Genomic DNA, 13,461 nt, shown 5'->3' on the forward strand with positions numbered 1-13,461 from the left:
TAAAAATCCAAGCTTTTATATCCTGAATTATTATATCTTTTGTTTCCTTAATTGTTAAAGCGAAGGCCAGCTGTGGCTGGCTATAAAGTCCTGTCAGTTAACACAGTGCAGTACCATATCATTATAATGCTTCACATGCATGAAACAGTCCTATTAATTTTGCATTTTGGTATACTTGGAGGGGTAATTGTAAACTGTATAATAAAGATGGTCATAGCATGCTTTTTGAAGGCCACATTCATTTTATTATAATTACTGCATTTTTGCTTGTTTAGCTGGAAGTTACCATATTTGAGAATGTAGGTTAAGTCATCAGCTAACACTAGTAACTGTGGTTAGCAAGCCATATTGGTAAACTGTACAGATGCAGTGCCCAAATACACACGTCTGCTGCTTACTGCAAAGATGCAGACTAACTCTGGTATCCAGATGGATGAGATCTTAAAACATTCACAGAGTTGGAAAGCGGTGGAGGCTGTCACAAATGGCACAAAACACTAGTTTATTTAATGTTAATTACCATGTTATAAAAGGAGAACAACAGAAGACCATCAGATTGTCCCCATGCTGACCTCATCCGAGTATCATTCTCCAACTTGCAATGTAAAACATGCTTGTGGACATGAAAGAGACTTACCGACCTGGCCCTACTGAATGTCCTCACAAACATTTTGAACACTTTGGACAATAGTGCCGCTTGTGATGAAATGTATCGTCTAAACTTCTGAGTGCCAAGTCACATGTGGAGTATAAAGCTTCAGCTTATTATGAGCTGCCACCAAACAGTTCAACGTTATCATTAAGCAAAATTTTCACAGTCTTAATTTTTCTTCAAAAGGCTACTTGAATATGTTGTCTGCTGTGCAAATTTTGCTTTTGGGCTGGGTAAAATATTTTCCATTTTTGGATAGATTCTGCTCAACGGTGCACAAAAAGCTTTATTGTATGCCTTGACTGCCATTTCTTAAGAGTCCTCATAATTGCAGAAGTGGCATGATTTTAATAGTGTCATAATGAATTTACTCACCTGTGTGTACCTGACATGTGAGCTTTGTCACAGGGCATTTTTCTCAACTGTACAGACCAGTTCAGTTTTGGCTGCTTATTCATGTCTGCTGGGTTCAGCGGGTTGAGTAGGTGCAAGGCTGACATGCTTTGTAGAGTTGTATTAAAATGACAGGACAAAAGAAATACTGTTGATGACTGCTGTTGTGATTTTGTGTTATATAAATAAAATTGGGAGTGACCACTAGAGAAACTGCACTCTTTGGCATTAAAATGGTTTAAATTTTTAAGCTCCAGAGGTTGCTGCTTAGTGCAAAACAAATGTGTCTTTAATGTGTGTAAAATCTTTTTATACATCATACAGATGTTGGCACTTGCAGTAGGCAAAGATTGGTCCACTCGTCTAACAGGAGAGGGGAAACGTATAAATAAAACGTATAAAAAAGTAAAGTATGATTTTGAGAAACAGAAACCCTTAAACCACATGGAATAACATCAAAAAATTAATTAATCAAATTAATCAAAATTAAATTAAGTACTCGATAATACCTTACTAATACTTTAATAATGCTTAATACTGTGAAATTATTAAGCAAAAAGTGCTACCAAAATATTAAAATATACTTTCTGCGTTACAGAAAGTGCACATTAGAATAATATTTTATCAGTCATTTATCACAAGAATAGAACATACACTTTCTTCAGACATAGATTAGATCGCAGGGCTGCAGATCACACCGTGAACGTCCTGTAGCATCCACGCCGGTGTATAGCTTACTCCTCCTGACAAAGAGCAGCTTTAAACCGCGGTCGGGGTGGAGCCAGACGGTTGTCATAGCGACCGTGAAACATCAAGCCCGTTCAGAGTTCACAAAGCTAAGGTAAGACCAACACATCCATTTTCAGAGCTTTTCCACACTGGTCTAAAATGACACTAACACTAAAATACTTTTGTTTGTGATTTAATAGTTATTTTATAAGCTGCTCCTTTTTTGTCCTGAGTCAAACAGCTTTATATTACGATTTTTTTTAATCTGTGGTCTCAGCTGTTTGTTAGCCTCCAGGCTAACCAGTGACCTCACTGAACTCTTTTTCAGCCACATCTAGGCCTTATAAGTCAGTCTGTGTGTAAAGTTGTAAACTCTATGCTCTAAAGTATTTAGTGAATGACATCAAGTGTTACGAAAAGAGCTAATCTGATTCATTTTGTTGTTTTATATTTCCAATAAATACTTTCAGCAGCATATAAATAGTATCAGCTTTTACCAATGTGACATTTAAGGCTGTTTCACTTCCTGCATAGTAACGACCATAGTCTACATGTTATTGGAATACTTTATACTCAATTAACATCAGGGATTTTTCTGGCTAATAAAGGGGCAGATGAGCAAAATCTACATATAGTTAAAGCAGTGAGTCTGTGTTGTCTTATTTCACAGACATCTATTTCTTTCTAATTTTTTTTCTTTCTGTTGTGGAGGTAAACAAAGCCGACATGAGAGCTCTCGATTCTCTCTCCAGGTTTATTCTTCATCACAACACAACTGAACACTTTGTGCCCCACAAGCAGCAACCACTTCCCGTACACTGGGTGTGAGTGGAGCCCACTAGTGGTCCACTACACAGTTTTATTTCTGGTCATTTGATAACTGTAGTTATATTTTATTTGTCAAAAATGGTTACAAATTTGTTTTGATTACAGTGATCTTTCTTTGGGGTAATGCCAAAATTCTTTGTATGCTGAAAAAACTTGTTTTTGTTTTTTTCATTTGATGTCCATGTATGCACAAAGAAAACATAAGAAATGGAATCAGCCCATAAAGCAAAGACATCCAGGGATGAGACGCCTACTTTGGAACTTAGTGGTGTGATGCAGGTACATCTTGACATATACAGTTTTGAGCTTAACTGTCTCATGCATTAATTATGAGGGCCTCGGTCACAATTTTTTTCCTTAGATTTTTATTCCTCTTTAAGCACGAAAAGAAAAACAACCCAAAAGTGCAATTGAAATTTGGTTCATGAACCCATTTTTCATGGAGTTACAAACATGTCCATTCATTTGGACACCATGCATTTGATTTCTGAACCAAAGAAATATGTATTTAACAAACTAATAATAGAAAATGATTTACTTTGTGAAAACTGTCAAATAAGACATTTTTAAAGCTTATAATCTGATGTTTTCACACATTTTTATATCCATGTAGCATCATGGCATCTGTTGGCACTTGGCCAAAGTAAGGACTTGATTTTTGTGTAGACCAGTATGAAATATGTCCAGTCAACTCTGAACCAGCAAATGAGGCTATTCCATTTTTTACAATGAAGAAAACAAAGGTTGTCAAATAAAAATAACAGTTTCGTTAAACAAAATGTAGATGTTTTCATACTCATTCTAAGCTAGAAATATGTTACTTGAAGAATTATGAATTGAAACCTGTGGGAAGATTGTAGAAATACAACTTACAGGTGTGAGCAAGTATTTTTGAGCATTTGTTATGAGATTTCATTTCACTGGTGATTCTATACGTGCAATTTCACATACTTGTGATTAATGAAATTCATGAAGTTATTTTAATTATTGTTTCAAAATAGCAGCCCATATAAGGTGTTTAGTGGTGAGACTTGCTTCTAGAAAGACTTTTTTTCCCCTCATCTGTCAGCTCCCAGAAAACACCAACTGCCTTGCTTGCTCAGACGACGGCAGGTACCTCTGTCTGGGCCACTCCGGGGGCTTGACTGTGTGGCGTGCGTCATCTCTGAATCGTGTTGCAGGGTGGCTACGGGACAGGCTGGAAATTACATCTATCCAGATGACAAGTATGTCTAAGACCATGTATCTGCTTGGCACTGTTGATGATATGGGTGAGTTATGGTCCACCAGGCTTTCTTTGGGTTGCTTCTGCTGTTTATTACAATTATCTGTCATAAAAATATATCAGACAGCTGGAATTTTATATATTAGCAAAAGCACACTGACATTTGGCCGTGCAATGGCCTGGCAAGCTGTCCAAGATGCACCCCGTCCTCTCACCCTATGACAGATAGGATAGGCTCCTGTCACTATTCTTTTTATTGGCCGCTTTCACACACAATCAGACTTTGCTGCTGCCTCTGGTTAAGAATCTGTGCAGTAGGCAAATTTTCCCTAAGAAGGGATGTTTGGTTTCCAAGAGCCTTGTTGAGTTACTTAGCACAATCTTAGCATAACTTAACTCCACCTAAGAAACTGTTCATTTTTAAGTCATAAAAAATATTATTCTTGCAGTCAGTCTGAGCCACTGGTATGTTAATCAGGGCATCTGATGTAATTAATGTAGTGAATGTAATTTAATTCATGCCTTTTTGTGCATTTGATGCTCCATTTTAATGTTACATTTTGTGAACCACTGCCTTAGACAGTGATGCTTTTTGAAGTGTGTAAACAGGGTCTATATTATTAAATGTTATTCGTCATACTGACATCATTGCTATCATCTACAGGTGTTGCGAGAGTCTTTGGTCATCACTTGGACTCAATACACCTCCTCTGCGTTATTAACATTATGGTGTGTATTGTCACATTTTACTAAATGACTCGTATAACTGGGGCAGGGTGTGGTTTTCACTTTGAATTTTTCTGTTTTTAATTATTTAAACAACAAAAGAAAACAAATCAGTTATTTGAATAACAGGAAGATATCAACAAAAGGAGCATTTGTTTGTCATTTGAACTCTTTGAAGGGGGAAATTATGGAGCTGCATCACTCAGTTGTAAGTATGAACTTCTATTTTAGTTTTTATGATGGGATTTAGTTAGAGTTTGCAATCAAATGCAAAATTTCATTCATTTCACGTCTCCTATCAGGCGGCAGAGCTGTTTGGCTTGAGATCTACCAGTTCCCTTCGGCAGCATGGCTGAAAGAGTTGGAGATGGCACAGGTAAAGAGTCACTGTTTAAATTGAAATAAGAATATGTTTTTGGGTACTGAACTCTGAGAAGGAGTGCTAAGACCAAAGATTTTGAAGTCCTGGTTACATCCCAGTCTCTCTTTGTTCTTTATGCCATTTGTCTCCATATTACACTTGTTACCATCATTTTTTTCAGGTTTTCCCATCTTTTTGGGTTTTTTTCTAGATTTTACCCTTAAACCTGAAATGCTTGGGGTATTGTCATCATCCAGCCGGGCAAGCAGCATTAACACCCAGATAGGATTTTTATATTTAATACCTTAGGCGTATCTACTAAAAATCTTAGACAAGTTCAAGGCCAAGGTCAGAAGTCAAATTTTCTGAAAATTTTGTGAACATGACAATTCAAGAAAGATGACACCAAGGACTGTCAAATTAATATCATAAGTGTATGTATTAAAAATCTCAGTTTGAATCTCAGTGACCTTGACCTAAATGTGAGGGTCAGAGGTCAGGTTTTCTGAAAACCTTCTGAATGCAGAAGGCTGCAAAAAGGAAGTTACCTAGGATTTTCAAATGTATGGAATGGGTGAAAATGAATCCACATTTTTTTCACAGATTTGGCCTTTTAAAGGCATGTGGTCCTAAACTTTTGATCAGCTGTAAAACAGCCTGTTTCAGTTTAAGCGTTGCATGCTCAAAAATGTTTTGTCTCACTCTCATTTCTTCTTGTTGCATGTTGAAGCTCTACTTGGAACCTTGTTAAGATCCAACCATGCAAAATATGATTTTTTGCCATCTTTCAAGTGGTCTTAAACTTTTGATCGGGACTACATATTGTATGTGACTGAATCATACATTAAATAAACAGATTTTTTTTTTTTTAATCCTCAGAACCCAAACTCATCTGAATGGTCACCAGTTACAGTAATGATTCAAATCAGGCCACCAAAAATCCCAACAGGTATAACTTTTCTGTTAGAGCAGAAGCATTACATTTACACTGTGCTATAATTTAACCAAACATGCAGACATGTATGTGGGTCTATCAGTTTTTATGTATTGTATCTCTTGTTTTCATGATTGAAATAAAAATGCAGCCAAGCAACTGACCTTCATATTTCTGCTTCTTGGCAGAGAAGGCAATCAATGGTCCACCTGAGGCCTCGCAGCCAACAGACTTTCTGATGCACTGTTTGGCTCTGGACATAATCAGGAGCAGCAGCCTTCGATGGGAGAAGCCGCCCTTCAGTACAGATGAAGGAAAAACAAAGGAAATGAATGAAAGCCCAAGGTGTGATAAAGTTCGTGCCAATACAATCAGCATTTCAAAGCTAAGCTGCTTTCTTTGGTTGCTCTGTTTTGTTTTGGTCAGTCTGTCTGTCTGTATTACATTTGATTTGATTTTGATACACCTTTATTAGTCCCACAAGGGGAAATTTCATAAGGCTGCCGACCTATTGCACACAATGGCGGCGCCATCTTACCCTGCGACCATACATACATTACACAAAAACATCACATGGGGAAGACAGGTCAGAGAGGTATAACAATGGAAAATGCACCACATGAGGAAAGATAAGGAGAAAAAAAATAACTCCTCCCAGACTGAGCTCCAACAGGGAGATCAGTTTGAGAACAGAAAAAAAAAAAAACACCTCTGCACATAGCACATGAAGAAAAAAAAAAAACTCTTAATACACCAAAAAACACATGACAAGCAACAGGGGTGGGTAAAGGGTGAGAGACAGCCAATGTAGACAGTACATCCGGGCCTGCAGCCTATGTGCTGGTCTCCATGATCCACCGTCAGCATCGGAAGGGAATAAGCGTCAAAGGCGTTTGGAGGGGGGAGGGGGGATGAGTGTATGTCTGCATGTGTATATATGTCTCTGTGCGTGTGTGTGTGTGTGTCCAGAGTTCAGCTGAGACAGTGTCCTTCGCCCTGCCAGGCTAAGTAAACAGTCTTCCAGCCAACCCAGGTGGCCTTGCATAGAAAGGGAAGAACAGTCAAAACACAGTCGTTATCAGGGTGTTGTTGTTCAGCTCCAGTCTTGCAACCGCAGCTGGCGCCAAAGGGGTATCCGCATGAGTGATGGTGCTTTTTACTTTAGTGCGAACAGCTCATATGAATTTCCAAGCAGTTCTACAGTCCAACACTGGTCTCTCAATCTCCCGTTGGAGAGCCGCGAGCTTCGCCATACTTGCGCTCTGTGATGTTGTCATTCTTGTGCCCAAAGAGCCGATTCTGAGAACTCACGACAGTGTGCCTCCCCGAGATGTCATCCAATTTACGCTCAGAGATGTTATGCCGAGCGAGCCCTTCCGAGATGTAATCCAGTCTGCACTCAGAGATCTTATTCTGAGTATTCACGGCAGCCGTAAGCCTTTCTAAGATCTTATCCGTGCTGCACTCAATGAGCCCATTTTGAGAAACTCGCGCCTCTTCCCATCGTTTCAATCCCAGCAGGCAGCCTTGTGGGGGTTTGAACAGCCGGTTCCGCTTCCTTAGTTCTCCGGAAAGTCAGGGCCAAGCCAGCTCCGATCAGCCAGAACCCTGTTACCATGGTTCCAAATAGGTAGATATCTGCCGAGATGGTTCCGAATAGGTAGATATCTTCAGCACTCAGGCTCACCCCAGCCCAAACTTCTCGTTGAGAAAGGGGTGTCAATTGCATTCAGAGACCAGTTGATCAAATCCATAATTCTCTTTTAGGTTTTAGAGAACAGACTGTGAGAAAGTGTTCCAGGGAAAAGTAATACAAAAAACACGAGACTAGACAGGACACAAGAGGCTAAGCAGGGAAGCTAAGGGAGAGGAGGAGGAGGAGAGGAGAAAAGTGCGACCGCCTTCGTCAAGAGCAAGAGCAGAAGAAGATTATATGCTCATTTTGTTTATATTTGTAAATGTAATGCTGCTCACTCACCTCAAAATTAAAAAATCTCCCTACTTTGCATCGCCAGCAGATATTTTGCTCGTAGTCGCTTGAAGTCGTCGAATGTTGTTGACTTTTAGTGGTCTCTGGTTGCCACATTGGTGCTCCTGACTTCCTGTGTGGTTGCCTTCTAAGACCTCATGTGGTTAACTGAAGAAAACTAGAATGACACTAACAGACTCATTCAGATATGCAAAGAACCACTAATCGAACCAGTCACTATATCATCAGCAAATCCAGTATTAAAGACATAAGATGAGTTAGTTCTACATACATATAGAGTAAATAAAACTCACCTGTGGGTCCTCCAGCATTTATGATCTGTCTGTCTGCAAACAATTATCTCTCTTTTGTTACATATTAGTTACTGAATCTTTTCCAGACATTGCACGCAGCACTTTCTTCTGCCCTGTGGTCCTGGTGACAGCAAAGCAGAGTTTCAGCCAGGTTTGTAACAGAGTCCGGGTGTTTCTGCTTTCTCCAGTAATTTAAATATGTCAAACCCATTTGGAAATTTCCACAGTAATGATCCTTCTGTCTTTCTGACCTTATATGTACGATTGATGAATTGATTGAAAGTCACAAGGGTATCCTCCTGCTTTGGATTTTATTCGTTATGCATGATTGATATTCAACAGTCAGATCCATTAAAGACATAATCAAGTCAGTATGCAGACCATGCTCCTGTTAATGTCATTTTTAATGTCTGACCTTTTCTTAGGATTACTTGTCGCTGTTGCTGTGTGGTGGAGTGGCAGCTGTAATCTTCTTCAGTATTTCCTAAAAAAACCATCAAAGAGCAGCCCATGTAGGATATTTTATTTATTTAGAGATAAATCTAGATACTAAGAACAAAAGCTTTAAGAAGTGTTGATGTTGCAGCATACTTTTCTTTACACCAGTGAGATTATTTTAATGTTTTGGAATGGTCTTTTGTTTGATGCAGATGTGGAACCCATGCCAGATTTGTTGTGGCCAAATGCAAAGGAAATCCTCTGCTCAGCTGTTAGTAAATGCACCCGTTACATCGCTCTTGGGCTCAGTGATGCCTTGGTGTGTGTCTGGGACAGGCGATCCGGTGAGTAAATCCTAAGGGGGGACTCTAAAATATCATCATGGCTAAATTCTCCCGAGCTTTCTCTGATTGGGAGTTTACATATTTTCTGCAGACATCCTTGTTTTCCGTTAAAATAAAATCTGGAAAAGGGAAAGCAAATATTTACACTTTGTACATCGCCCATATGAGCATTCATTACTTTTTCCCATTAAGGTTGTAAAAATCAGTCATTGTTGATCACCTTCAAAGGCTCAAACTGTAAAGTCAGGTACGATGAAGAGCAGGTGTGCTCGAAACATCAGATGTAATAAATAAAAAAACTTAGTTCTGCATTGCGTAAACTGTTAATTATTTTTGACAAATGTTAAATAGAACATATGAACATCAGTTTTGTTTCTCCATTTCATAGTCATTATGTTTTCAAGGGATTTAAAAAAACAAATAGAATAGGAAATTACTTTGACCCCAGAAGGAATTAATGTTAAAGGTGAGCCCTGTATCAAAATGAAGATAAAAGGGAGACTTTTCATATGTGTTCCTTTGACAAGCAACTTATTCCAAGTGGTGATATGACCCCTGAAAATTTACTCAAATGCAATTTTGGAAGATTTCTCCAGTAAATTATCAGGGTACCAATGCTTTTTCCTGTTTCTCTACCTCTTCGATATTAAATTGCTGCCGTTGTTGAAACTGTGATATATCCCATGATATTGATGTTTAAAGTAATATGAATGAGAATATGAGTAATATGCTGAAGAAAAACAAGATTTTGGCTTTAGCTCATGACACTCGGGAATGAGTTTAAAGTCGTCTTGTACTTTAGTAAGATATGAGGGCTCTAAACTGCTAAAAACATAATACAAATCAAAAGCCACCAAAGTTTTACCCACGCATGCGTATTTAAAGGGGCCTGTAAAAATTGGCAGGGCTTCATTCAATATTCTTCTTTTTTTTTCATTCAATGTTCTAAAGTTCTTATACAAAAAAATCAGATTCTCTGGAAGTCAGATGAGAAGCAATGATTGGTTTCCTCACAGGATATCCATTTTCATTATGTCTGTGTCTCAGCAAACACATCGACAGAAAAGGCAGACATCCTTTTGTCTCCCTTACTGACACTTAATAATAATGACACTGTTATTAAGTGCTTCCACAGTTAAATACACATCCAGCTGTGCATATGACAACACAGTTCAGCTAATAGTCACGTTCTCAGTAAGCTGACAGATATATTTATTCTCCAACAAAAACATGACTGAAAGTGATAATGAGGATGAGTCAGTTAGCAGAAAAATACACAGTCTCTGATTTAATATCTATGAGGCTAAAAGTCTAAAAGCTTTTTTATTTATTTCTATTCTAAACACATTTTAGCCTGTTTATTCTTCTTTGTTTTTATTTCCAGGGGCTCCATTGTCTCTCGTTTTAATGCCAGAAGCAAACCGCGCCTTATTCATGGTACAGTTTGTGGATTGCTGCCCTGTGACTGATGATGACTTCCAGATTTTTACTGCTGAAAAAGTCCATCTTTTGATATTGTGTAAAAGTGGAGCAATTCATACCGTCACAACTGGACGAGGGACAAAACCCAACACAAAGCAGCTCTCTGAAAGGTTGTCTGAGTTTTACCTGCGTGGAAGCGTGGTATTGTATTAGATTAAATGTTTACACATCACTTTATGTGTCTGTTCAGGCCAAAGGACAGCAAGGACCTCCCGACTGTCACTGCATCAGTGCAGTTCCTGCAGGGAATGGTAGGAACACTCAAGCTGTTGATAAAAATATAAAATGGATTACCAGAATACTTATAATGAGGTCAGTATATGGGCAAATAACCCCTGTGAGACAAAAGCTCAGGCTTGAGACTGCACTAAATGCACCATTGGACCTTTATGATGTAAAGGTTCAGTGGACCCAGTATAAGATAAATGGGTTATTTTGAACTGCGAGTCACGCAGGGCTACTGGAGTAGGGTTCAAAAATAGAAGTAAGCACTAGGAAATCAACACAATAGGTTCCCTTTAATGACTTTAAATTCTTATCTTACTGTCTCATTTTTTCCTGCCTCTGTGAGTCACTTGTAATGCAAAGGAGTGGAAAAATGTCCATCCAAGATGTCATCAACAACACCACTGTGTGCTTCCTGACTCCTCCCACAACTCATCTCATTACGACTCCCCACAGTCCAATTTATGCGCTGAACTCCAAACAGCAGAGTCTGTTCATACGAGGTAAACCCAAACACCATTTTATGATAACAGCATATTCTCAAATTAATGTTAGAACAAATACTGTAAATAAAGTTTTTTTATTTCTCATCCAGGTGACCAGGACACCAGCTACAGTGCTACATCTGAAGAAAGGAACCAGAGCCAGCTTTTCGTCTTCCGTTTTGCAGAGTCTGACATCTTTAAGCAGCATGTTGTTTCACATCCTGAGTCCACACAACAGCAGCAAACACTGAGCTACGACACCTTAGAGGAAACCTGCAGTTTCTACCTTCAGAAAAGGTTGGCATTGTCTCTGTACTGTATGCAGACTGTTCTTGAACTCCACCAAACACTTGCATATGTTAAAGTAGCATCGTGTTTTTCCTGTGTTTTCATGTGAAGAGCACAGTCTGTGGAGGAAAGGAACAAAACTCTGACACAGACATGGGAGCAGCTGCAGGAAAATTCAATGAAATGATAAAGGTACTAATAAAGTGATTCCCACCATCTCTACAGCACTACTCACCCAGACACAAAGTGGAGGATCCTATTAAAAATTATTTTTTTAACTGATAAACTTAGCAAGTATAAATGCTGGAATTGTTTTAAGATGTTGTCTTTGTTTTCTGTTTTTTAAATATTTTTGATGCATTTGAATTGCAAACTGAAATTGTTTTATTAAAACATATATAATTTTGAGAATCTGTTTCCTGCTGTATGGGCACACACAAAGACTGCATATAAAAGATGAGTAGCTTCCAGATTTGAAAAGAAAAGCAAAGGGGGAAATCCTTTAAACCTGCATTTTTCTAATTGCCAGCAGGGGGCGACTCCTTTAGTTGCTTTTATAAGTACCTGCAGGAAACTGAACCTTTGTTCTTTTGGTCTATGACCTCATTAAACTTTCTCCTGATAGGTTTATGAACATCATGCTCATTTTGGAGACTAACAACTAATGTGTAGTCTCCAAAATGAGCATGATGTTCATAGAGGGAAATAAGGTTTCATGCCTGTGTTATTTGCTGTAAATGTTCATGATTTTGGATACAAAGTTGCTGAAACATGGTCCTCTCACAGCAACACTTTACCTGGGAGAACTCATAGATCCAAATGTGATTCTACTCAAACCATGAATCTCAGGTTTTTATTTTATTTCAAGTAAGATCAGATTTCAGGTATTAAATGTGACTTGTAGAAAAATGGTCCTTGTTTTTCTGTCTGCTGAGCTCGAGGGACATTTATTTAAAGGATGAGTGTATTCGAGCTGAGCTCAGTCGCAGCATGTTGACATTTTGTTGCCTTTTGGGGCCTTGAATGTGTCATAAGTCATGTTTTCAGAAGAACAAAATTGTTGCATAATAAAAATTTGTTATGCAACAAAATTAACTAAAATAATTACACAGTGTAGCATCTTAAGAGTATTTATTGTTTATACTCAGCTATGGTTTTTGGCAAACAAACACATTTTTCTAGAGGGGAACATGATCAGGTGGTGTCTGAATTTAATGAGCACTGAGGTAAAAGCAAATTAGATGCCAGGTGAGATCTGAGATGATATTGGGAACAGTTGAATCGTTGAATTATAATGTGGGGTCCTGTTTATATACTTCACCATAAATGATGAAAGCCATATTTTTGACAGGTTTTCACTCATTAAAAAAAAAAAAAATTATTTGCAATGAGTACAATGAGAAACCATGCCTTTTGGGAAAATATTGTTGTACCCAGTCATGTTACTATTTGAGCTAATGAATTGTGAGATTTGCCAGCAGTTTTTTTTCTGTTCTTTTCCACTCGGTTGTTGCCTTGTCAAAACTTTTTTTCAACATCTTACTGGCATCAAACTGATAAAGAGCATGGACGGTAACATTTAACTGGGGGGGTCTTTAAAAGACTTCCCATTCATTCAATTCTGTTTTTTTGAAACAGGGTTGTACACAGTTGTGTAATTCTCTTTCATTTTCTTTCATCTTATGAAAGCACACTGCCACATCTCTCTGTAAAAGTGAACAAGATACTGATACTGTTTTTAATATCTGACTGAAAGCCTCATTTGAATTTCTAATTTGAATTTCTAAGAGGCTTTAAAAAGACTTGAGACCAGAAGCCTTCATGTCATGACTCAGAAGGCAACAATAGCACAGGTGTTCCATTCAGAGAGCTTGGCAGGTTTTCATGTCAGTATTAGATGTGCACCAAGAAAAGAATCTGTTTGTTTCTTCTGACACGAAATAAGGCGCCTGCTATGAAGCAAAGACTTCAAAGGGTTGTATTTTTTTTGGTCTGTTATTTTTGATTTGAGTTTTTCCCACTCAGATTGACTGATGTCTTTTACCTTCATTCTTCCTTAGGATAAACT

General features: G+C 38.2%; 1 protein-coding gene across 2 annotated transcripts; it reads left to right on the forward strand.

Moving 5' to 3' along the window:
* Window positions 1–1,822: 1,822 nt before the first annotated feature.
* Window positions 1,823–12,204, forward strand: wdr93 (WD repeat domain 93). Of its 2 annotated transcripts, none has more exons than XM_031732818.2 (16): window positions 1,823–1,886; window positions 2,798–2,881; window positions 3,672–3,873; window positions 4,492–4,556; window positions 4,683–4,761; window positions 4,856–4,929; window positions 5,794–5,863; window positions 6,037–6,193; window positions 8,218–8,282; window positions 8,557–8,643; window positions 8,782–8,913; window positions 10,298–10,505; window positions 10,586–10,646; window positions 10,967–11,123; window positions 11,216–11,402; window positions 11,505–12,204. In XM_031732818.2, exons 2-16 carry the CDS (start codon window positions 2,810–2,812, stop codon window positions 11,578–11,580), a joined length of 1,692 nt encoding a protein of 563 aa, XP_031588678.1. In that variant the 5' UTR covers window positions 1,823–1,886; window positions 2,798–2,809; the 3' UTR covers window positions 11,581–12,204. The 2 variants fall into 2 exon arrangements, with proteins under 2 accessions (XP_031588678.1, XP_031588680.1); XM_031732820.2 differs by having other exon boundaries at window positions 3,672–3,828.
* The last annotated feature ends 1,257 nt before the right edge of the window (window positions 12,205–13,461 follow it).

This window comes from Oreochromis aureus, linkage group 1, assembly GCF_013358895.1.
Source record: "Oreochromis aureus strain Israel breed Guangdong linkage group 1, ZZ_aureus, whole genome shotgun sequence".
Lineage (NCBI taxonomy): Eukaryota > Metazoa > Chordata > Actinopteri > Cichliformes > Cichlidae > Oreochromis > Oreochromis aureus.

Bases quoted from the DNA above. Each gene is read 5' to 3' on its own strand.
- wdr93 (XM_031732818.2), top strand. From the start codon at position 2,810: ATGGAATCAGCCCATAAAGCAAAGACATCCAGGGATGAGACGCCTACT. The intron at 2,882-3,671 runs GTACATCTTGAC...CTCATCTGTCAG, and splicing joins AACTTAGTGGTGTGATGCAG to CTCCCAGAAAACACCAACTG. The intron at 8,283-8,556 runs GTTTGTAACAGA...ACCTTTTCTTAG, and splicing joins CAAAGCAGAGTTTCAGCCAG to GATTACTTGTCGCTGTTGCT.